Source organism: Giraffa tippelskirchi, chromosome 4 (genome assembly GCF_054371585.1).
Source record: "Giraffa tippelskirchi isolate mGirTip1 chromosome 4, T2T-mGirTip1v1.2.pri, whole genome shotgun sequence".
Taxonomy (NCBI): domain Eukaryota; kingdom Metazoa; phylum Chordata; class Mammalia; order Artiodactyla; family Giraffidae; genus Giraffa; species Giraffa tippelskirchi.
Window position 1 is genome coordinate 108,630,866 of NC_137278.1, and position 24,815 is coordinate 108,655,680.

General features: G+C 40.4%; 2 protein-coding genes across 28 annotated transcripts in view; one reads left to right on the top strand and one right to left on the bottom strand.

The window, feature by feature from the left end:
* Window positions 1-8,351, bottom strand: part of OSBPL8 (oxysterol binding protein like 8) — a 159,854-nt gene extending 151,503 nt beyond the window's left edge. For 13 of the 27 annotated variants that reach the window (XR_014051710.1, XR_014051708.1, XR_014051706.1 and 10 more), the window contains exon 1: window positions 6,741-7,072. Coding sequence is in view for 2 of the 27 variants with exons in the window: in XM_081483891.1 (XP_081340017.1) it covers window positions 6,556-6,572 (17 nt within the window). In the remaining 25 variants the exon portion in view is untranslated. Of the gene's footprint in view, window positions 1-6,555; window positions 7,073-8,238 lie in introns of those variants that run through there. The other 14 variants (XR_014051709.1, XR_014051707.1, XM_081483909.1 and 11 more) reach the window with 2 other exon arrangements.
* The window catches only part of LOC145545634 (uncharacterized), a 64,290-nt gene continuing 46,516 nt past the window's right edge, over window positions 7,042-24,815 (top strand). The window contains exon 1 of the mRNA XM_081590482.1: window positions 7,042-7,422. Within this exon, the coding sequence (XP_081446608.1) occupies window positions 7,042-7,422 (381 nt within the window). The remainder of the gene's footprint in view (window positions 7,423-24,815) is intronic.

Below are 24,815 nucleotides of genomic sequence, written 5' to 3' on the forward strand. Positions count from 1 at the left end.
TCCTTTCAATGAATATTCAGGACTGATTTCCTTTAGGGCTGATTGGTTTGATCTCCTTGCAGTCCAAGGGACTCTCAAGAGTCTTCCCCACAACAACACAGTTCAAAAGCATCAATTCTTCAGCACTCAGCTTTCTTTATGGTCCAATTCTCACATCCATACATGACTACTGGAAATACCATAGCTTTGACAAGATAACCTTTGCCAGCAAAGTAATGTCTCTGCTTTTTAACATGCTGTCTAGGTTGGTCATAGTTTTTCTTCCAAAGAGCAAGCGTCTTTTAATCTCATGGCTGCAGTCACCATCTGCAGTGATTTTGGAGACCCCCAAAATAAAGTCTGTGTTTCCACTGTTTCCCCATCTATTTTCCATGAAGTGATGGGACCAGATGCCATGATCTTAGTTTTCTGAATGTTGAGTTTTAAGCCAACTTTTTCACTCTCCTCTTTCACTTTCATCAAGAGGCTCTTCAGTTCCTCTTTGCTTTCTGCCGTAAGGATGGTGTCATCTGCATATCTGAAATTTTTGATATTTTTCCTACCAATCTTGATTCCAGCTTGTGCTTCATCCAGCCCAGCATTTTGCATGATGTACTCTGCATATAAGTTAAATAAGCAGGGTGACAATATACAGCCTTAACGTACGCCTTTGTCAATTTGGAACCAGTCCATTATTCCATGTCTGGTTCTAACTGTTGCTTCTTGACCTGCATACAGATTTCTCAGAAGGCAGGTAAGGTAGTCTGGTATTCCCATCTCTTGAAGAATTTTCCACAGTTTGCTGTGATCCACACAGTCAAAGGCTTTGGCATAGTCAATAAAGCAGATGTTTTTTTGGAATTCTCTTGGCTTTTTCAATGATCCAACAGATGTTGGCAATTTAACCTCGGGTTCCTCTGCCTTTTCTAAATGGAGCTTCAACATCTGGAAGTTCTCAGTTCACGTAATATTGAAGCCTGCTTTGGAGAATTTTGAGCATTATTTTGCCAGCATGTAAGATGAGTGCAATTGTGTGGTAGTTTGAGCATTCTTTGGCATTGCCTTTCTTTGGGGTTGGGATGAAAACTGACCTGTTCCAGTCCTGTGGCCATTGCTGAGTTTTCCAAATTTGCTGGCATATTGAGTGCAGCACTTTCACAGCATCATCTTTTAGGATTTGAAATATCTCAGCTGGAATTCCATCACTTCCACTAGCTTTGTTCATAGTGATGCTTCCTATGGCCCACTTGACTTCAGACTCCAGGATGTCTGGCTCTGGTGAATGATCACACCATCGTGGTCATCTGGGTCGTAAAGATCTGTTTTGCATAGTTCTTCTGTGTATTCTTGCCACCTTTTCTTAGTATCTTCTGCTTCTGTCAGGTCCATACCGTTTCTGTCCTTTATTGTGCCATCCTTGCATGAAATGTTCCCTTGGTATCTCTAAGTTTCTTGAAGAGATCTCTAGTCTTTCCCACTCTATTGTTTCTCCTGCTAATAGTGGCATCTGGCAGCCAACAAAGTTATTTTAACAGTGGACATTTCAAAAGGATAGATTTTAATTATACAGATTTGTACGATTAAATATCACTCATAAAAACATTAAATATCACTCATAATAACCCATTCATACCAATTCTGTGCATTAGTTTTACTCTTTAAAAAAAAAGTATGAATTTTTAAAATTGTAAAAAATCACCTTAAAATACAATTCCAGTTTAGTCTGCAATTTCCTAGTGAGAAAATGGCAACTGAATGAACAATAATGCATTATTTGCTTTACTCCACATAAAATAAAGGATGTCAGCCAAATACACATGAAATGAAGCAAATCGAGGTAATCTTATTACAAACTGTATTTTCATCAAATCACAAAGTCAAAATAGACTGAGAAAGATCATAAAGGTCAAGACCTGACACGAGGACCAACTGGCAATAAACCACACAAGGCAGTGTAATGTGATGGCTAAAAGGTCAGGCTCTGATGTGAGAAGTCAGGGTAAACCTCAAATTCAAAACCCTTCTGGCAAGTTCCACCAACTGCTACTTACCCTCTCTGTGACTCAGGGTTAGTTCAACTCCTGGCTCTCCAGCCTACTGCTTAATCTCTCAGTGATTGAGGTTTAAAAAGGGACAAGAAAATAACCTGATTTGGGGAGGAGGGGATCACAGTCAAGTACATATGTCAAGTACCTGATACACAGTTAGTACTCAGCACATATTAGTTACCATTATTATTAACGCCAACCACTCCTCATAAGACGCCTTCAGGAGCTATCAATCTCCCTCTGAATCTAACATGTTTTTAACAATCCTGAATTAAAAAGTGTCCTTTTTATTTGAAAAGTCTTCAAGTTCAAAAACTGTTGCCTCTTTTTTTTTTTCCCAGTCCTTTGTGAATATGGAAGATGGTAGGTAACTGGCTTATTGTTTGAGATTCAAGACTCTTTTTGGTCTTTTCATAATACAATTCCCTTTCAAATATTATACAAAGGACAGCCTGCTTTATGAATTTAAACACTGCAAAGAGTTCACAAAGTATAATGAAATTTTGAGATTCATGAAAGAATACACAGCTACTAGAGCAAAAAGCTTAGATAAGAAATGATGCAGAAGTCTATAAGACTGCTCACAAAATATTGAATTCTAAACTAAAACACAGCAGATAGACACTCTTCATGGTTTACAGTCACTCAAATCACTAAAAACATACAGATGATATTTGCAGTAATTTTTTTTTTGTAATAGCAGGAAAATGTACTTTTTTTTTTTTCACAACAGTGAATAGACAGATTGCATGACAGGCAAGCACAATTTCTTCAAAAACAAATTCTATAAAGAAAAAAAGCCTAAAGGCTCAGATTTTTCAGTAACACATAATCCCTTAAAGCTTTACAAATTTGAAGTATCTAACATTCCCTGTGGTTTGTAACATTAAGAAGTAACACAATGAAGCCTCATTTCTATCAGAAAACATTATGCTTGACTGAAAGAAAATTAAGTATCTAGAATTTAGATACCGGTAAATTTAAAGGTAACACAATGGGTCAATGCAAAGATAAATAAATATCAAAGTCTGTGATAAATACATCAAAATATTTTTTAAAGCTCTAATGACAAAGAAATGTTTTAAGTAATTTAACGTTTGATTTCTCCTATGTGTTAGTACTGAAATAGGCACTTTCGGGGGAGTTTCAGGGAGAATGGATATATGTATACACATAGCTGAGTCCCTTTGCTGTTCATCTGAAACTACCATGACATTGTTTGTCAGTTAAATCCCGATACAAAATAAAAAGTTTCAAATTTGGGGGGAAAAATATTGAAATAGGCACTTTGACATGTTTTGTAATCTCTTTTCCCCAATAACCATGTGGATAAGGATTATTCTTCTCCTTTTACAAATGAGAAAGCTAAGGCCCAGTGGTTTACCTATCTTTCTTATATAAAGTGAAAGTTGCTCAATAGTCTCTGATCCTTTACAACCCCATGGACTGTATAGTCCATGGAATTCTCCAAACCAGAATACTGGAGTGGGTAGCCTTTCCCTTCTCCAGGGGATCTTCCCAACCCAGGGATTGAACCTAGGTCTCCCGCATTGCAGGCAGATTCTTTACCAGCTGAGCCATAACGGAAGCCCAAGAATACTGGAGTAGGTAGTCTATCCCTTCTCCAGCGGATCTTTCCAATCCAGGAATTGAACCCTGGTCTCCTGCTTTGCAAGCGGATTTTTTACCAACTGAGGTATCAAGGAAGCCCCTGATTTCTTGTATAAAATGCAGCCAGAAATCCCATCAAGTTTTCCAACCTCCAGATCAATGTTCCTGCTTTCACTTTACCATTGTCACTTCCAAAACTCAAGTACTCTAAATTTCAGCTCTTATAAAGTATGTCAACACTTTTTATCGAGGAGAGGTAACAGTTAGAAGGGAAAAACAAAAATTCTTCATGTTACCAAAAAGACTTACTGTGTTTAATCTGGCATGACTACCCAGTCCAATTTAAATGTTTTGGCTCAAGCTGTCTACCCCTTAGAACATCTGCTTATCATCAGACACACCGCCTTCAGTCAAGACTTAAATGAAGAAATCATCTCTTCCAAGAAAGTTCCCCAGATGAAATGAGTTGCCTCCCTTCTTAGACACATCATTTTTGTCACCTCCTTCCTTGTATCTAATCTAGATTATATTACCACCTACTCCTCTTTGTTTTCCAATCATGTATCTGGAACCACATTTTTTCATTCAATAACTCTTAAGCATTTGGAACTTCAATGGTTCTTGCTATCATGGAGAGTTTACATTGTTTCCAGCTTTAACAACAAAAATTAACAAAGGGTAGAAGAGTATGTTGTTTCAGGACAAGAACTCTTTCCTACAAGGTCTCTGAAGAAAACTCTCTCCTTACAAACTTGGTAACATTCTTCAGGAAGGAAAAATCCTTCTATCAAGTGTTCCAGATGAGACCTTCAATTTCATGCCTTTGAGAGGATATATGAGGGGGTGAGGACCAAGCTGGAAGGAAGGATAGATCTTAAGTCTTTCAGAGGTTTCCAAAAGAAAATATTGACATGAAATCTTCACACATTAGTCCAGATAGCTCTTTCTGTGTTCCAACCACAAGGAAACTCTACTTCAATTTCCCTGCACGCAGCCACCTTCATTAATGAAGTACTCAGAGACTTAATTCAAGTTGGCATTTATGTATTATTTGCAGGTCATATTCATAAAATAGGACCTTTTTAATTCCTCAGTGCTCCAAGATCATTGCTATAAAAGTTTTCAGCTTTGGATATTATGATGTAAATATTAAAACACAATACTTCAAGTATTATTAGGATAAGGATTTTCCAAAATAATAGAAAACTCTAAGTATCACTTCTTTATTTTGTCATTTCATACTTCAATTCAAATAATCTGCTCTTGAAGGATTATTTGTAAACCAAGTTTAAATGTACTAAGGACACTCATTAGAGAAATTATGCAATTAATTCCTTAAAAAGAGAGATCTTTTTATAATGCAAGCTTTGTAAATTCATAACTTTACCACTTTTTTCTTAAATCAAAACTAAAGCATAATTCCATTACACAGAGCTCTATTATTTGTTTCCTAACTATCTTTTATGGCTTTTTCAACTCAAAAGAAACCTAAAAACTAGATATTACCACATTTATAGGTACCATAAATACTTTGTAAGAAACATTTGATTGCCTCTAAAAGGTCATAATATTCTAACTGAAAAAAAAAAAAATATGTAGCAGTACCTTTTCACAGATCACAACTACAACAAACATTATGATTCAATGAAAGAGAAATAAACCATGACCGTGTTTAATTAAACAGGCCCTTCTAAGCACCTGTGTACAATGTATTGTAGCTCAAACAGTTCACATGGAATTTGAACACAACAACTTAACTCCATAATTAAAGACCTAAAAAGTAGTTCTTATGTTTCATTTATTCCCTTTTCCATTACTTTGAACAGGCATATTGCAGTCATTTCACATAGTTAGTAATGAAAAAAGAAAAAAAAAGGTGGGAGGTAACATTTTAAATTAGCTGTAATACAGGACACTCTTCCTTCTCCAACCTGCTTCATAAAGCCAGCATGATCTTAAAATTGTCAATGCAAAACAGGTTCGAGCAAGCACAGAAATTCACCCTAGTCTCTCCGCATGATCAAGTTTAGATACCACTGGATGAGATGGAAGAACGAAACCTAACAAAGAATTCACATCCTTGGAATCATAAGGGAGGCCAAAAAAAAAAAAAAAACACTTTTAAATAATTATTTTTGAAAAGGTCTACAGTGGCTCTAATTTGAAGCTAAGTTTCAGAGAAAGTTAATTAAAAACGAATAACTCTACCATACACAGTGCAATGTAATACTACTTAGAAGTCATTTACATCTTCCAGCATCAGAAAGACAAAATCTTCATTAAATTATTTAAAGTAAATATGCATATAACATCAGTCGGGTAAATTTCTCCATCTATTTAAGTAGGTTACCTATTGTTTCAGGAAATATTTAGAGAAAATTAAATTAGGTATGTTCCCCAATCGCAGATGTCTCTCATAAAGTGGAGAATGACTTTTGTGAATGGAAAATGTGCATATGCTGTTGCTTCGCCTGGGCCTGTCTTGAGTGGATGGCTCAATGAACCAAAGGCACGCTCTTTGTAAAGCTTCTCGGAACCCGAGTCCATTCTCCAGTAAGGGCTCAGACACAAAGACTAAATGTAAAAGTACAGCAAAGGCTTCGCCTTCCTCCTGCGCTTCAAGAAGGCCACAGGAACTGAGGTTTAGAGGAACAACAGCGAGGCGCTCGGCTCTCCCAGGGCGGGCGCGGTCTGCGGTGCGCGCCACAGCCCGCCTCCGGGGCTGTCACAGGAAAACGGGAGCCGCGCCTGAAATGCACCAAGTGACAAAGCGCCCCCTCCCCGGCGCCAGGGCCTCCGGCGAGACCCCGCCGTCCGCCCAAGCAAACTTCGGGCGGGGGCCGACTCCGGGGCCGTCCAAAAGACGGTACCGGCCCCTGCCCCTGCTGCGGCTTTGTGAGGCTGCATACGCACTCACCGTGGGCCCCAAGACATTCCATCCTCTCCAGCCTTCGGAACGTCCCACTTAAAGAGGGGCCAAAGGGGCCAAAGGACACCTCCCTGGCGCGAGGCGCCCGCAGCCCCCGCCGGCCCGAGTGCAGAACGTGGGAGGCAGGCGTGCTGCCGCCCGTCGGTGCGGACAGAGACCCGCGCTACACTCACCGGTGCGGAGCCCCCGGGGAGGCGGGGCGCGGGCGGCCGGTCGGACCCCAACTTCTCTCAGCCGCAGTCGCCGGCGGCAGCTGGGGCACGAGCCCAGCCCAAGGGCGCTGCCTCGCGGCCGAGGAGGCAGTGCCCGCTCGGCCCGCGAAGAGGGCGGGAACGCCGGCCCCACCGCCTGCCGGCCGCACCTCCCTCTGTCTGCGGGCTCCCGGCAGCGCCTACCGCGCCGGCGACAGCTATCGCTGCAGCCGCTGGGGCTGCCGCTACCACCGCCGCCCGCCGGGGAACGAGTCGCGGCCTGATGCGGTCATCGGCCGCGCCGCCGCCTCTCTGGGCATCCGGAGCCGCCGAGCTCCTTCACACTCGAGGCCCCGCCCCCGGCCCCGCCCGGCCCCGCCCCCTGCGAGCGGGCTGGGGCCATGCCCCCTTCCCGTCACGTGACGGCGCGCGGAGGCGGGGACCGAGAAGCCTCTCCAGCTTGGCGGGCGTCGGCCGCGCGGGACTAACTGTCAACACCTGGTTCTGGTGGAGTCTTATCGCGGCCGAAAACGCCTCTGCACAGCCTGGGGCGGGCTCGGGAGGCGAAGCCGCCCGCCCGCCCCGCGCCTGTGAAGGCGACGCCTTTGGGACCGGTCGTGCAGGGCCCTGCCTACACTCAGGAGACTGTCCCGTAGAGCTCCCGGTAGTACTCGGGGTCCCCCCCACCTCCCCAGCCTGGGGCTTGCCTAAAGTTTTCGCCAAGCAAACGAAGCAGAAAGCATCGTGGTGTCTGCCTTGGAAAGCAGTAACTACTTCTTCCTGTTTCTAGTAGCGCATCAGTTGTGGCATTTAATGTACTGTTTTCTTCATTCGAGATTTTTATTTTTGAGGAGAGGATGGTGCATTTCTTTCATGCTGAGATGAAAATAGCTTAGCAAAGTTATTTCGGTTCCTAGTTCTGTTCAGGATCCTTCGTTCCAGTTTTACAGTCATTAAGTTTTACAATGTGTTAGGTTGGTGACTATTTAAACAGATACACAGAAATTTGACGATTCATTCCATTTTTAAAATAAAGCCTAATTCTTGATTTTTTTTTTCAGGTACAATAACTTTTGGACATAACCTTTTGCCTTCCCTTTTAACCAGCATCCAAGGAACTCGCCCCTTAACCTGGTAATGAGAGGAAGAGTAGTGTCAGTGACCAAGAGACAGTAACAATACAAAAATAAGGCAGGTAGAAAAGCAGAAAGATCATGGTCAAATTCTGTTAACAATGAAGTCACATGAAAAAGCTTTCACTAATAAGTAAACTCAGTTTGTAACTGATTTTTCCTTCTAACCCAGAACTAAGTTTTTTCCTTACGGGATTCTCATCTGATTACGTTTTCTTAAGAGGTGAAAAAACATTCTGATCAGCTGAATACTTTGAAATGAATAAGCAGAAGAGTTTGGCCTGTATAATCCTTATTACTAAAATATTTCATACAAACTCTAAAAGATCATGGAATTTAAGACTCACCATTATTTCATGTTATCCAAGAAAGAAAAGAAACTGCCAATTAATCTGTGCCATGCCACTGATTTTTTAAAGATGCATCTTAAACTAGGAGATGTTAAAATGTGAAAAACAATGAGTCTTAGAATCTGTGAGATATTATAATGAAGTGGTGTTCCAATGAGGAAAAGATTCTATAGGTTCTGTTCTGAAGTCTGAGAGATTGTAGTTGTGGTTCAGATAAATATGAGGGAAGTTTCGTATTCTGAAAAAATTGTGAATGACACAATTTCAGCAAAGCTAGTAATTTTGGAGTTTGTGAGCAGATTGAAGCCTGTCTTCTATTTTCTAGAGCAGGGGTTTTTGAACTGACTCAAAAGTCTATTTTACTTTTTAATGATAGGCTAGAATGGAATCTAAAATAAAAGATCAGAGTGTGTATATAAAAAGGGCAAAGATTCTGAAACTTTTGTTTCAGTTATGGAGGAGGGTGCCTATGGCCTGTGTTGTGATTTAAACTGTATTTCTTATTCTGAGTTTCAGTCATATAGATTTCAAAATCTATGGGCTATCCTGGTGGCTCAGCAGTAAGAAATCAGCCTGCCAAGCTGCAGACATGGGTTTGATCCCTGGGTCCAGAGGAAGATCCCTTGGAGAAGAAAATGGCAACCCACTCCAGTATTATTGCCTGGGAAATGCCATGGACAGAGGAGCCTGGTGGGCTACAGTCCATGGGGTCACAAAGTGTAGGACACACGACAAAACAACAACAACAAGAGTTCAAAAAGAATGTTCCCAGAGCATAGATAAGATGCAAAATATACCATCTGGGCTCTTTGGCTTTTCCTTGACTTTGGGAACTGAGACTAAAGATTAGATGTAGATGATGAATTGCCTTGTCTAGTCCTCTTCTGCCTCAACCCCACTTTCTTACACTGGCTGTTGACAATAAAGTCATTTATTGAAATGGAAAGCACTGTACTGGAATCAAGGAAGCTTAGGTTAATTAGATATGTGACTAGATAAATTCAGTTCAGTCAGTCACTCAGCCGTGTCTAACTCTGCAACCCCATGGACTGCAGCACGCCAGGCTTTCCTGTCCATCACCAACTCCCGAAGTTTATACGAACTCATGTCCATTGAGTCAGTGATGCCATCCAACCATCTCATCCTCTACTGTCCCCTTCTCCTCCTGCCTCCAGCATCAGGGTCTTTTTCAATGAGTCAGTTCTTCCTATCAGGTGGCCACAGTATTAAAGTTTCAGCTTCAAAATCAGTCCTTCCAATGATTATTCAGGACTGATCTCCTTTAGGATTGACTGGTTGGATCTCCTTGCAGTCCAAGGGACTCTCAAGAGTCTTTTCCAACACCACAGTTCAAAAGCATCAATTCTTCAGCACTCAGCTCTTTATAGTTCAACTCTCACATCCATATCCATACATGACTACTGGAAAAACCATAGCCGTGCCTAGACAGACCTTTGTCAGTAAAGTAATGTCTCTGCTTTTTAATGTGCTGTCTAGGTTTGTCATAGGTTTTCTTCCAAGAAGCAAGCGTCTTTTAATTTTATGGCTGCAGTCACCATCTGCAGTGATTTTGGAGCCCAAGAAAATAAAGTCTCTCACTGTTTCCACTGTTTCTCCATCTATTTGCCATGAAGTGATGGGACTGGATGCCATGGTCTTAGTTTTCCGAATGTTGAGCTTTAAGCCAACTTTTTGACTCTCCTCTTTCACTTTCATCAAGAGGCTCTTTAGTTCTTCTTTGCTTTCTGCCATAAGGGTGGTGTCATCTGCATATCTGAGGCTATTGATATTTCTCCAGCCAGTCTTTATTCCAGCTTGTGCTTCATCCAGCCAAGCATTTCTCATGATTACTCTGCATATAAGGTAAATAAACAGGGTGACAATATACAGCCTTGATGTACTCCTTTCTCAATTTGGAACCTGTCTGTTCCATGTCCACTTCTAACTGTTACTTCTTGACCTGCATACAGATTTCTCAGGAGGCAGGTCAGGTGTTCTGGTATTCCCATTCCTTTCAGAATTTTCCACAGTTTGTTGTGATCCACACAGTTAAAGGATTTGGCATAGTCAATAAAGCAGAGATAGATGTTTTTCTGGAACTTCTTGCTGTTTCGATGATCCAACAGATGTTGGCAATTTGATCTCTGGTTCCTCTGCCTTTTCTAAATCCAACTTGAACATCTGAAAGCTCACAATTCACATACTATTGAAGCCTGGCTTGGAAAATAATGAACATTATTTTGCTAGCATGTGAGATGAGTGCAATTGCACGGTAGTTTGAGCATTCTTTGGCATTGCCTTTCTTTGGGATTAGAATGAAAACTGACCTTTTCCAGTCCTGTGGCCTCTGCTGAGTTTTCCAAATTTGCTGGCATATTGAGTGCAGCAGTTTCACAGCATCATCTTTTAGGATTTGAAATATCTCAGCTGGAATTCCATCACCTCCACTAGCTTTGTTCGTAGTGATGCTTCCTAAGGCCCAGTTGACTTCTCATTCCAGGATGTCTGGCTCTAGGTGAGTGGTCACACCATTGTGATTATCTGGGTCATGAAGATATTTTTGTATAGTTCTTCTGTGTATTCTTGCCACCTCTTCTTAATATCTTCTGCTTCTGTTAGGTCCATACCATTTCTGTCCTTTATTGAGCCCATCTCTGCATGAAATGTTCCCTTGGTATCTCTAATTTTCTTGAAGAGATGTCTAGTCTTTCCCATTCTATTATTTCCCTCTATTTCTTTGCACTGATCACTGAGAAAGGCTTTCTTATCTCTCCTTGCTATTCTTTGGAACTCTGTATTCAAATGGGTATATCTTTCCTTTTCTCCTTTGCCTTTCGCTTCTCTTCTTTTCACATTTATTTGTAAGGCTTCCTCAGACAGCCATTTCTTACACTGGTTGTTGAAAATAAAGTCATTTATTGAAATGCAAAGCACTGTACTGGAATCAAGGAAGCTTTGGTTAATTAGATATGCAACTAGGTAAGTTACTCTCTGCATTTCAAGTTCTGATAAAAGGGAGTCGGACTACATGCTCTTTAAGGAATGGTATGCAATCTTTTTTTCCAATGGATGATGTTCATATTTGAAACAAATAGTCATGGTGTACCCAGGATTATGCAAATTGTTTTCAAACTAGCTGTAACTCCTCTCACCAACACACACACCCACACACCCACCCAGAATGCACGTAAGTGAAAGTGAAGATATAATAGGGAAGACAATGTAAATAATTAATATATCGCAGAACCGAATTTGGGTCCCCTCACTGGTGCACAGTAAAGTCATTCCTTGACACCAAGTTGTGGTGAAGGGAAGTGCAGGGTATTTTGCAAGGTGCCCAGTGTGGGGTCAAGCAAAGAGAAGAGGCAGCTCATGCTCAAAAGACCCAAACTCCCTGATGAGAAGGGTTTTTAAAGGCAAGGTGAGGGTCTCAGGGAGCCTGATCAGTTTGTGGACATCCTTCTGATTGATTGGTGGTGAGGTAACAGGGTGGTATTTGAGAGTCAACATTATCATCTTTCTGGTTCCAACCAATCTGGATTCTATGTGCTGGGGGTCAGCAGTTAACTTCTTCCACCTGGTGTGAATTTTAGTATCTGCAAGACAACTCAAGGATATGGCTTGGGATATTATCTATAGCCCTCGAGGAGGAACTAAAGGCTCTTGACTTTGTCTTGTGGCTAAATGATTATTTTGTCCTGCTTGACTGGTTTCCTTTGTTTCTGCATTTTTCTCACTGCTCTGATTAAATCTGCTCTTTGAAATTTGGAGAAAGCTAAAACTTTTCTATAAACAAGAGTGGGGGAGAGGATTCCAGGGTCTGTCCCTGGAAAGTCTTCTCAGGGTTCTGCTTGATTTCAAATATATCTTTAATAACCTTCTGTATTTTAACTATTGCTAGTAGTAGTTATTTGTCATGAATGAAGAATGATTTTAACATACATCACAATTGATTGCAGCAAAATGGCATCTCAATGCCATCTCAGTTGAAAAATATATGTTTTTTAGATCCTTTCAAATCTGATATTCTAGGATTCAGGAAATAATCATTCAATCTTGCATTGTCAATATAATCATAACATAAGCAGAAGCTGTAACTGGAAAGTATTTGGTAGCTTCCATTCTCTGTGTTAAGAGAGGCCCTTCAATTTGCTACTCTTAAAATGGTTTTAAGAATAGTATTTTAAACTAAAACTTTTTATTATAACTGTTAGGTAGTTAGAATAGGAAACAGGAGTCCAAAATGGCGGTGGCTAAAAGACAAGGAAGGGAAAAGCCCGCGAAAATAGAACAAAGGAAGGTCAAAGGAAGGTCCGAGGACCTGAGTGAGAACTTCAGGTAGAACAAACAGCACTCCTGGCTAGTCCAGTTTGCATAGGGCAGGCCCGCAGGCAGGCCGGGGGAAGGAAAAACATATAAAAAGAGGAGCCAAAGGGCGCTTGCTCGTGCGTGCCCCCCCCACCCCCAGCCCCCTACCCCCCCCACCCCCCACCCTCGTGCTTGCGGGCTCGCCACTCTCTTCTCTTTGTGTCTTTGGTTGGGCATGCCCTCAGGCTTCGAGGACGGATTCTCCTGCTATCTCCTAAATAAAATAGAGCTGTAACACTGATTTGTCTAAGACCTATAACATGGTCTGTCCAAGACCCAAGAGCTGTGACGCGCCGAGGTATGTAGATGACCTACTGATCTGCTCTACAGATGAGAAAAATGCACAACAACAGGCAATTCAGGTTCTAAACTTTTTGGCAGATAGGGGATATAAAGTCTCCCTTGCTAAGGCACAGATGGTCAAGACAAAAGTCACTTACCTGGGAGTTCAGATTACACATGGGTCTAGGAGGCTGTCCTCTGATTGGGTACAAGGAATCCTCCAGTAGCCCTCCCCTACGACTCGAAAACGATTGCGAGCTTTCCTGGGGCTAACTGGGTATTGCAGAATCTGAATACCCAACTATGGTCTAATTGCCCAGCCCTTATATGAAAGCTTAAAGGGATGGGATGATTCAATCCCACTGATATGGGGAACTCCTCAAAAGAAGGCAGAGGCTATACTAAAACAGACCTTAACTCAGGCACCTGCCTTGAGGTTGCCAGACCCAGAAAAAGCATTCCAACTTTATGTCCATGAAAGAGAGGGAATAGCCTTGAGAGTGTTAACTCAAAGGCTGGGGTCTGAGCCCCAGCCTGTAGCTTACTTATCCAAGAGGCTCAATCCAACTGCCCAAGGCTGGCCCCCCTGCCTTCGAAATCTTGCAGCTATTGCAATCATGATAGAAGATGCTTTAAAACTCTTCTTTGGGGGCAAACTAACTCTTTTTACTACGCACCAAGTAAAACAATCTCCTAAATGGGAGAGGCCATTTATGGATGTATGACCAAAGAATCCTCAGATATCAGGTAGCACTAATGGAAAATCCAGGCCTCACTATATTCCCTTGTAAGGTTCTTAACCCAGCCACCCTCCTGCCTACCCCCGAGGGCTCTCTCCCCTTTCACTCTTGTCTAGAAACCTTGGACCACTGGACAAAACCCCGAGAAGGATTGTCAGAAGATCTTCTGACCAATCCTGAGGAAATCTGGTACACTGATGGAAGCAGCTTTGTCTTGGATGGAAAAAGAAGAGCCGGATATGCAGTGGTCTCCAATTTTGAGACCATAGAGGCTAAGCCTCTGCCACCAATTAGCTGAGCTCATAGCCCTGACTTGAGCTTTAGAGCTGGGAAAGGAAAAAGAATAGCCATTTACACTGAAAGTATGCCTTTCTGGTGCTACATGCATATGCGGCTATTTGGAAAGAAAGGGGCCACTTGACCACTCGAGGTTCCCCAATCAAATATGGTGATTAAATTCCTAGACTCTTGGAGGCAGTCCATCTGCCCACTGAAGTTTCAGTCTCCCACTGTAAAGGACACCAAAAAAGGAGCACAGAAGTGGCACGAGGGAACCAAGCAGCTGATCAGGCAGCTAAGAGAGCAGCATTACAGAACAGTGACCTAATAGGGGTTGCCACCCTAGTTCCACAGACTAATTTGCCAGAAACTCCTTCATATACTGACGGTGAGATTCTTAAAGCTAAGAATGAGGGCTTTCAAGAAGATCACATGGGATGGTTGCAAAAGGAGGGACTCCTTTTTCTGCCTGGAAACCTCCAGTGGAAGTTGGTTAACTCCTTACATGCCACCACTCATTTAGGGGAAAAGGCCCTCCAAAGATTACTAAAAAGGTCCTTCAGAGGAACAGGCCTCCAAACTATAAGGCAAGTCGTCTCCTCTTGTCCTACTTGCCAATTAAACAACCCCCAAGGAGCTCGAAGACCCCAGCTGGCCCAGCCAGTCCAGCGACGTGGGACATATCCAGGAGAGGACTGGCAGATGGACTTCACCCAGATGCCAGTTTCTCAAGGGTATAAATACCTATTAGTCATGGTAGATACATTCACAGGATGGATTGAAGGCTTTCCCACCCAGACTGAAAAGGCTGAGAAAGTGGTAAAAAAAAAAAAAAAAACCTACTCCAAGAAATCATTCCAAGATTTGATCTGCCCAGGTCATTACAAAGTGACAATGGAAAAAAAAAAAAAAGTGATAATGGGACATCATTTACTTCTAAGGTCACCCAAAGGGTCTCTAAAGCATTGGGCATTACTTATTATCTCCATTGTGCCTGGAGGCCTCAGTCTTCAGGAAAACTGGAAAGACCCAACCAATTCTTAAAATCAGTGATAAAATAAGATAACCCAGGAGACCTCCCTGGGATGGAAGGAGGCTTTACCAATAGCTCTCCTCTGCACCCATGTTGCCCCCAAGGAACAGGTTGGTCTTAGTCCTTGCTGCTGCTTCTGCAGCTAAGTCGTTTCAGTCATGTCCGACTCTGTGCGACCCCATAGACAACAGCCCACCAGGCTCCCCCGTCCCTGGGATTCTCCAGGCAAGAATACTAGAGTGGGTTGCCATTTCCTTCCCCAATGCACGAAAGTGAAAAGTGAAAGTAAGTCGCTCAGTCGTGTACGACTCTTCACGATCCCATGGACTGCAGCCTACCAGGCTCCACCGTCCATGGGATTTTCCAGGCAAAAGTACTGGAGTGGGGTGCCATTGCCTTCTCCGGTCTTAGTCCTTATGAGATGCTATATGGGAGACCTTTTGTTTATGTCAATGACCTCTTCCTAGATCCAGAGGCTCAGGCCCTACAGTCTTATACCATGGCCATTGGGGAATTCCAACAGGATATACGCTTGTGGGGTGTGAACTAGGACCCAAAAGATTCTAAGGAGTCACCACTATATGCTCCAGGGACTCAAGTCCTAATTAAAGTCTGGAAAGATGGGTCCCCAAAGGCTCAACTCCAGCCCACATCCTCTGCTGTCCCCTTCTCCTCCTGCCTTCAGTCTTTCCCAGCATCAGGGTCTTTTTCAGTGCGTCAGCTCTTTGCATGAGGTGGCCAAAGTATTGGAGTTTCAGCTTCAGTGTCAGTCTTTCCAATGAATATTCAAGACTGATTTCCTTTAGGATGGACTGGTTGGATCTCCTTGCAGTCCAAGGGACTCTCAAGAGTCTTCTCCAACACCACAGTTCAAAAGCACGAATTCTTTCGGTGCTCAGCTTTCTTTATGGTCCAACTGTCACATCCATATATGACTACTGGAAAAAACCATAGCTTTGACTAGACGGACCTTTGTTGGAAAAGTAATGTCTCTGCTTTTCAATACGCTGTCTAGGTTGGTCATAGCTTTTCATCCAAGGAGTAAGCGTCTTTTAATTTCATGGCTGCAGTCACCATCTGCAGTGATTTTGGAGCCCAGAAAAATAGTCTCTCCCTGTTTCCATTGTTTTCCCATCTATTTGCAATGAAGTGATGGGACCGGACCCCATGATTTGTTTTTTGAATATTGAGTTTTAAGCCAGTTTTTTCACTCTCCTCTTTCACCTTCATCAAGAGGCTCTTTAGTTCCTCTTTGCTTTCTGCCTTAAGGGCAGTATCAGCTGCATATCTGAGGTTACTGATATTTCTTCTGGCAGTCTTGATTCCAGCTTGTGCTTCATCCAGCCCGGCATTTCTCATGATGCACTCTACATATGAAACGAATAAAAAATAAAAACAAGCTTGAAAATATGTACAGAGAACAAGAAACTATAAAAAAAGACTGCAGTTATTTGAAAAAAAATTGACAAAGCTTAATTGTCAGTGGGCAAGTTCACTAGTCTAATTGACAGAGCAGAAGTATGATCTAGGAAACTAGGAGACAGAGATGATGAAATTATCCCAAATGCAACAGAAAAATATAAAAGGGATTTTAATTGATATGGAAGACATTATGAGAAAATCTAAACTAATTCGAATTATAGCTCCAGAAGACTAGGAAAGAGAATACTGTACAGAAGCAATATTTGGCAAGATAATGGATGAGAATTTCCAGAACTGATGAAAGACTCCAACCCACAATCCTAAAAAGTCTCTCAAATCCCAAGCAATTTAAAGAATAATAAATCCATATTTAGATACATTATAGTGACACTGTAGAACACCAAAAACAGAAAAGAAAGCCATAAAAGTAGAAGAGGAAAAAAATACAGATAATCCTCAAAGGTGTCTGATAACTGACTTTTTGTCAGTAACAATAGAAACCAGAAGGCAGTGGAATAATATCCTCCATGGGCTAAAAGAAAATGACTGTCAGTCTACAATTCAATAACCAGTGAAAAGATCTTTCAAGAATGCCACAAGAATAAAGGCATTTTCAGGCAAGCAAGAACAGAGTTTGCTGATAATAGATTCTCACCAACAGAAAGTCTAAAGAAGAAATATCTTTCTTCAGAAAAAAATGAAATGATCCCGAATGGGAGGTCTGAGAGTTGAGGCTAAAAGAAAGACATTTGAAAGTGGCATGTATTTGCATAAATATAAAACTATTGATTATGCAAAACAGTAAGAACTGTTAAAATTATTTTAATATTTTAAATGAAAAATAATCATCCATATGCCTAACAGCAGGATAAGTCCAATCAAATTCTCACTTTACAGTTACTATTCAATAGACCTTATCGGACCAAGTATGTCACCCAATTGTATTGTTATCTCCACCTAGAATATGCCTTTAAAAGCAAAATCACTAAACAATTTCATTTTTTTTCTCTTTTCTCATCCATATAGGCAAAATTGTATTAATATTTTATTGGCATTCTCTTTTTAAATAACTGTACTGGTGCCACATGTTAAGTGCTTTTCTTCATAATGACATTGTTAGTTCAAATTTGCATAGTGTACCAATGAAGATGATTCATTAGTAATCAGGCTAAGAAATTAGCATCTATTTAGCAGATCATGATTTAGAATAATAAAAAACAGAATTATTACTGTTTTTCACATAACTGTGAAGCATTAATGATTCCCACCACAGAAGTCTAAAAATGAAAGTTCATCATAATGAATTACGTAATTACATATTCACAGGTTAAGGACAATGAAATCTTGTTGAAAAGCTCTGCCTACTCTTTCCACCCACATTACCTATTCAAAGTTAGGTGCATGCTATGACTTTTAATACATCTCTGGAAATAGTTATACGTTTATGCTCAGGCATTAGGGTTGACTCTTGAGTTTTAATTCAGCTCAGAGGGCACTCTAAGCTCCAAATAAATTTTTAAAAGAAGAACCCATCTCTTTCTGATGACTACCCGACTACATATTACAAGTTCTAATATGTTTTCCATTCCAGTTTTAGGGTGTATAAAATGCTCTTTATCATCATTATGTAAAGATGGGAAACATAGACCACACGATCCCTTAAGGTTCTAAAATTGTAGCAACTATAATGCAAAGATGGTAAAGAAATTATACCTCATTTTTTTCACCAAAGCTTTACTCTCTTTCCCTCAACCACCATGATATTATTCAAAATATACTTTCTTCTATAATACTTTCTTAATAAAACTGTAATTTCACTGCAGAATGCTCAAATGACTTTTATTTCTTTGTATCTTTTAACATATAAAAGATTACATATTACTAGTATAGATTATTCCAGTTAACTTTATTCGGCTTGTATTTACATATCTATAAACTTTCTGAGAGGTCACAAGTAATTCAGTTTGTTTAAACCAGATTGTACTTTAATTCTTTGATTTAATAAGTTACCAGTTTTACCAGGACTGAGGCCCATTCTCTTTCAAAAAAAAGTTTATCAAGAATCTATGTTACTCCACCTCTTTCCTGAAATGAATGAGAAGAGAGCAAGAGGCCTCACCCTATAAACTAACAGTGTTTCAAAACTGTACTTTCTGCTGTTCTCTGCTGAAAGGAAGGTGCCAAACTCGAACATTATCAGGTAGCAGCCATCTACTCACCCCTCCCAACAAGGACAGATCCTACTTACCTAGATGACTTCTACCAGATATTCTAGGTAGTTAGTGTCTCTCCTACCCATCTAGAACATTGGTACCCAGAGGCAACAAAGTGGAGAAAAAAAGCACCTACCCTATATTCCAATAACGCCTGTTTAGTGCATTCCTGTCAGGGTCATCCATCTGTTCTAGGTCTTGTTGATACTCCTCTCTACTTGTTTTCAGTCAACTCCTTTGGGAACTTTACTTTTGTCTAGTATTCTTACATGCACAGCTAAATGAGGCTTCCAGTCCCATTCCCCCAGTCATTTCCTTTAACCACAAACCTTGGGAACCCCTCTTAGAGATGAACGGGTGTTGACACAGCCCCGTTTAAGACTTTGTTGAGTGTCAGCTCCTTTCCAGAGATGGCTGCAGATTGCATCCCTAGTGGTCCTTCATTGTTGATTACTTCCCTCTACTTTTTGCTATCAGCCAATAGTCTTGGACCTGACATCATTTACATTGTAACTCTCCCCTCCTTTCTTATATTGTTACAAAAATAGTACCCTATATAAACACAAGGATCTAACCTAAGAACAGGGAAAATTCTGGGAGATAATGACCTTTACTCAAAAATGAAGGCAAGGAAAAGAAAGGAGGCACTGTCGTGGGTGAAAAGAGAAACCTCAGACAATGCAATGTATGGACCTCTGATTCAAAAAAACCACTTCAATAAAAAGACATTAGTGCGATATTAGGGAAATTTTGGGCTTCCTGGGTGGCTCAGTGGTAAACAATCTGCCTGCCAAGCAGGAGACCAGGGATCGAGCCCTGGGTCTGGAAGATCCCCTGGAGGAGGAAATGGCAACCCACTTCAGTATTCTTGCCTGGGAAATTCCACGGACAGAGGAGCCTGGCAGGCTACAGTCCATGGAGTCACAAAGAGTTGGACACAACTCAGCTACTAAACAAAAACAACAGGGAAATTTGACTTCATGTTCACTTCAGTTCAGTCTCTCAGTCGTGTCTGACTCTTTGTGACCCCATGGACTGCCACACACCAGGCTTCCCTGTCCATCATCAACTCCTGGAGCTTGCTCAAACTCAAGTCCATTGAGTTGGTGATGCCATCCAACCATCTCATCCTCTGTCATGACTTCCTGATACATGGTATTAAAGAATTATTGTTTTAAGTGTGATAATCTATTTTTTAAATGTCTCATTTCTTTTTTATTTATTTATTTGGCTGTACCTGGTCTTAGCTGGAGCACATGAGATCTTTGTTGCAGCATGCAAAATATTTAGTTGCTGCATGCTAACTCTTAGTTGTGGGATCTACTGTTAGCATATGGGATCTACTTAGCATGTGGGATCTACTTCCCCAGCCAGGGATCAAACCTGGTCCCCTGCATTGGGAGTATGGAGTCTTAGCCACTGGACCACCAGGGAAGTCCCAAAATGTCTCATTTCTTAAAGAAACATATTCTCAACTATAACTGTGCCCCCTGCTTTAAAAAAAAAAAACCCTTTAAAACATGTAAGTTTCTTTTATCTAACTATAGGTGAGGCTAATGGGAATGTACTCTACAACTATTACTTATATTCTACCCTTAACAAAATATAATAATCATTTCCTCTTTATCATGTCTGTAATTTTTCTGAGTAAAAGTATTCAAATCAAAAGCAACTATGCTACCTATTATTTGCTCCAAACCTCTATTAAACTACTGTGAAAAGCCTAACATTATATAACCTGTGGCAAATAGATCTGATTGAGCATGTTAACATCTTTAAATTTATATAAGACATTCTACAAATAAAGATTACTCTAGAGATGCTAACAAGCAGTTGTACTGATCCCCTTGGCCCTCACATGATTTAGCTACAAATAGAATTTGAACAGATGCCAAATGCACAACTGTCAAATTCATAAAAAGTAGCCCAAAATGTCAAGTAAAAGCTGAGGCTTTGCTTTGAAGAGAACTGACATCTGAAAAGAAAATCAAAAGTATTCTGTTAATGTTTTATTTCTTTAGTGCTAATATTTGAAAAGAATTAAATACTTTTATTTCATGTGTAGAAATCCCATTAGGTTACTAGTGATAATTTAGAAACTGTTTTAAGTTAGTATGACTATAAGGTCCCAAAAAATCTCAGAAATCACTTCAATCAATGTTACAAAGTTTGTTAATACAAATTTGACTCACCAAAGTAGTGTAGTGTAGAGGAGTTGAGCTCCAACTTTAAATCAGACAGATCTTGATTCTAATCCTAACCATGTCATTTGTTAGCTATGTGACCTCACCAAAGCTCTTTTCCTCATCTGTAAAGTGGATATTTTAAAAGCCTATTTTACAGTGTTGTTATAGGAATCATAGAACTCAAGAAATAGAAACTCTTACCATTACAATCTTTTGGAAATACCACATTCTATACAATGTTACTAGCTGTATTTTCACTCAACTCAATTGAAGGAAAATAATACAGAGACTAAATACTCCACCAACTTTCCTTTGATACCAAACTTTAGCATCAACTGGCCTAATTCTAAGAATTACAAATGATACATAGATAAGCATAACTTCAGGCCATGGGAGCAGGTTTATTTAAGAATATGGACAATCCTCATTTCAAATATAAGGATCTCACATATAACATAATAATGAAAGACATTTCTTCAGCAACCAGGCTATTGACTCAATTTCAGAGTTGTGTTTTCCATTCAAGTAAGATTTCCCACCAGCTCTCTTACCATACATGGAGTCAACACTCTAAGCCGGTCACCTCTTGCCAAACTTATTTCTTAAGTACAGTGAGTTATAGTAAAACAAAATTTATCCCTAAGCACAATACATCTCTTTATTTTTTTTTATTTTGCCTTCCCATTTGCTTAGCAACCCAGAATATGATTTTTCATAGTTGTAAAACTGACTTTTTGAACTCTTTCTCTAAAAGATATTAAATGTAAAGACTTGATGGGTTCAAGGTTTACATTTTGGAATACTTATAGATGATGTAGTATATTTTTATATAGTATCTTTCATGATATTTGATGACAATTATTGACACTTAAACTGATAACTGAATTAATGATATGGCAGGCTTATCCTTACTTTATGAACTTGTGACTAAGAAGTAATTTGTATAACATTACTTTGATTCTACAGAGATGTCTATTTCCTCTTCAAATATGAAGCTCATCCTTTAACACTCATTTAAAACCCTCATATGAGCCAATAATTGCAATAACTGTGAAATAATTCTAATTTAATTATTTCTGCCCTCTTCTGACATTCTTCAGTAAACTTTATTACTTGGAACACTTTGGTGATCCTGAAATATGGTTCCTACAGGAAAGGAAAAATAAATAATAATTCTTTGCTTTCAGTTACTATTTTCAAAGTAAAGATATTTTGGGGACTAATGAGAAAAACTCAGTTGGGGTTTTAGATAAGATGAAAATATATTGGTCTGGAAAAGTAGAGATTTTTAATTTTCAAAAAGTGGCTAAGTTACAAAACTGTACATCAAGTATGAAAAAACCACTTCAATTAAAAAATACATATTTATATAATATTTATATGCACATATAGAGATAAATAAAAATATACAATAAACTGTTAACAGCGGTAAGCATCTGGGTAGGGAATATGGTGGTTTTCATTTTCCTATTTTGCTTATATATACTGGGTTGGCCAGAAGTTTTGTTAGTTTTTATCCATAAGATGGCTCTAGTAGCACTCAGTCGTTTTAACTTCGTTCAGAACAGTTTTGTTAGCTTGTATTGTGACAGCTGTCATATCAGCAGGCATTTTTTTAAAAACACCAAAATTGGTGGCTAAAAAGCACAAAACAACACAAAAGTGTTGTCATTGTTCTTCACTCAGTCGCGTCCAACTCTTTGCGGCCCCATGGACTGCAGCACGTCAGGCTTCCCTGTCCTTCACCATCTCCCAGAGCTTGCTCAAACTCATGTCTGTTGAATCGGTGATGCTGTCCAACTCAATGACTTTTTGTGTAGCCATTTTAATATCAAACATGAAAGAAAAAAAGCAACATTTTCAGCATATTATGCTTTATTATTTCAAGAAAGGTAAAAACACAGCTGGAACACAAAAAGATTTGTGCAGGGTATGCAAGTGGTACTATGACTGATTGAACATGTCACAAGTGGTTTGCAGGGCTTCTCTGGTGGCTCAGTGGTAAAGAGTCTGCCTGCTAATGAAGGAGTCGCGGGTTCGATCCCTGATCTGGGAGGATCCCACATGCTGTGCAACAATTAAGCCTGTGGGCCACAACTAGTGAGGCTGTGTCCTACAGCTCGGGAGCCACAACTACTGAAGACTAAGTGTCCTAGAGCCCATGTTCCACAACTAGAGAGTAGCCCCTACTTGTTGCACCTAAGAAAGGACCCAGCACAGACATAAATAAGCAAACAAAATATTTTTTAAAAGTGGTTAGCGAAGTTTCATGCTGGAGTCTTCTTGGTGGATGATGCTCCACAGTCAGGTAGACCAGTTGAAGTTAATAGTGATCAAATCATGACATTAATTGAGAAGAATCAGCATTATACCACATGAGAGATAGCTGATGTGCTCAAAATACCCAAATCAAGTGTTGAAAATCATTTGCACCAGCTTGGCTGTGTTCATCACTTTGATGTTTGGGTTCCACATAGGTCAAGTGAAAAAAACTTCCTTGACTATTTCCACATGCTATTCCCTACTCAAATGTAACAAAAATGTTCTGTTTTTAAAACAAATTGTGATGAACAATGAAAGTGAATACTGTGGAATGGAAGAGATCCTGGGGCAAGCAAAATGAACCACCACCAACCACACTGAAGTCCAGTCTTCATCTGGAAAAGGTGATGTTGTATAGATGGTGGGATTGGAGCTCTGTTATAAGGTCCTTCTGGAAAATCAAATGATTACTTCCAACAAGTACTGCTCCCAATTAGACCCACAGAAAGCAGCACTTAACAGGAAGCATCTGGAATTAGTCAAAAGGAAACGCATGATTTTCCTTCAGGATAACTCAAGACGACATTTTTCTTTGATGACCAGGCAAAAACCATTATAGCTTGACTGGGAAGTTCTGATTCATTGGCTGGGTGCACCAGACATTGCACCTTCAGATGTCCATTTATTTTTGGTCTTAATAAAATTCTCTTAATGGAAAAAATTTCAATTCCCTGGAAGATTGTCAAAGGCACCTGGAACAGTTCTTTGCTTGAAAAGATAAAAAGTTTTGGGAAGATGAAAGTTGAAGTTGCCTGAAAAATGGCAGAAGGTAGTGGAACAAAGGGCTTCCCCGGTAACTCAGCTGGTAAAGAATCCACCTGCAACGCAGAAGACTCCAGCTCAATCCCTGGATCAGGAAGATCTGGAGAAGGGATAGGCTATCCACTGCAGTATTCTTGTACTTCCCTGGAGGCTCAGACGGTAAAGAATCTGGTTGCAATGCGGGAGACCTGGGACCTGGGTTCGATCCTTGGGTTGGGAAGATCCCCTGGAGGAGGGGATGGCAACCCACCCCAGTATTCTTGCCTGGAGAATGCCCATGGACAGAGGAGCCTGGCGGGCTACAGTCTGTGGGGTCGCAGAGAGTCAGACATGACTGAGCAACTAGGCACAGCACAGTGAAACAAAACCATGAATATGTTGTTCAATAAAGTTCTTGGTAAAAGTGACAAATGTGTCTTTTATTTTCAAATAAAAATTTAAATTATTTTTAACAAAAAAAATAAAGGAACTTTTAGACAGCCCAATAGATCCAACATTCTACTTTGCAGGTACTACCTTTATAATGACAAAAGCTTATTTAAAAAAAAAAATCACTATTTCCTACTGAGCCCACATACAGCTTCTGAATAATCATCAACACAAGTCTGTGCATTCCAGCTTGGGAGGTTGCCAGGGCACCAGCCTAGCTGGTTATTTCTTCAAAGCCTCTCCTTGCCTGCTGATTCCCTTGGCCTATGCCTCTTACCTGTGGCTCAGAAGGGCTACATTAGCACCAGGCCATCATAGACTTTTCACTTTACCAGTCATCACTAATTAACAACTTCTTTGTCTCCTGTTTGCCTTTGGGCAGAAATCCTATTTCTCCCTTTAGATTTGTTAATGTTTGTTTCATTTGTTTAGGTGCTCCCTTACCTGGCTCTTAAAATAGTAATATGGTTCTTTTAGAACTTTAGTGAAGAGTAACTTCCATTTTTATTTCTGCCACCTTCTGTAAGTTGAAAGAGCG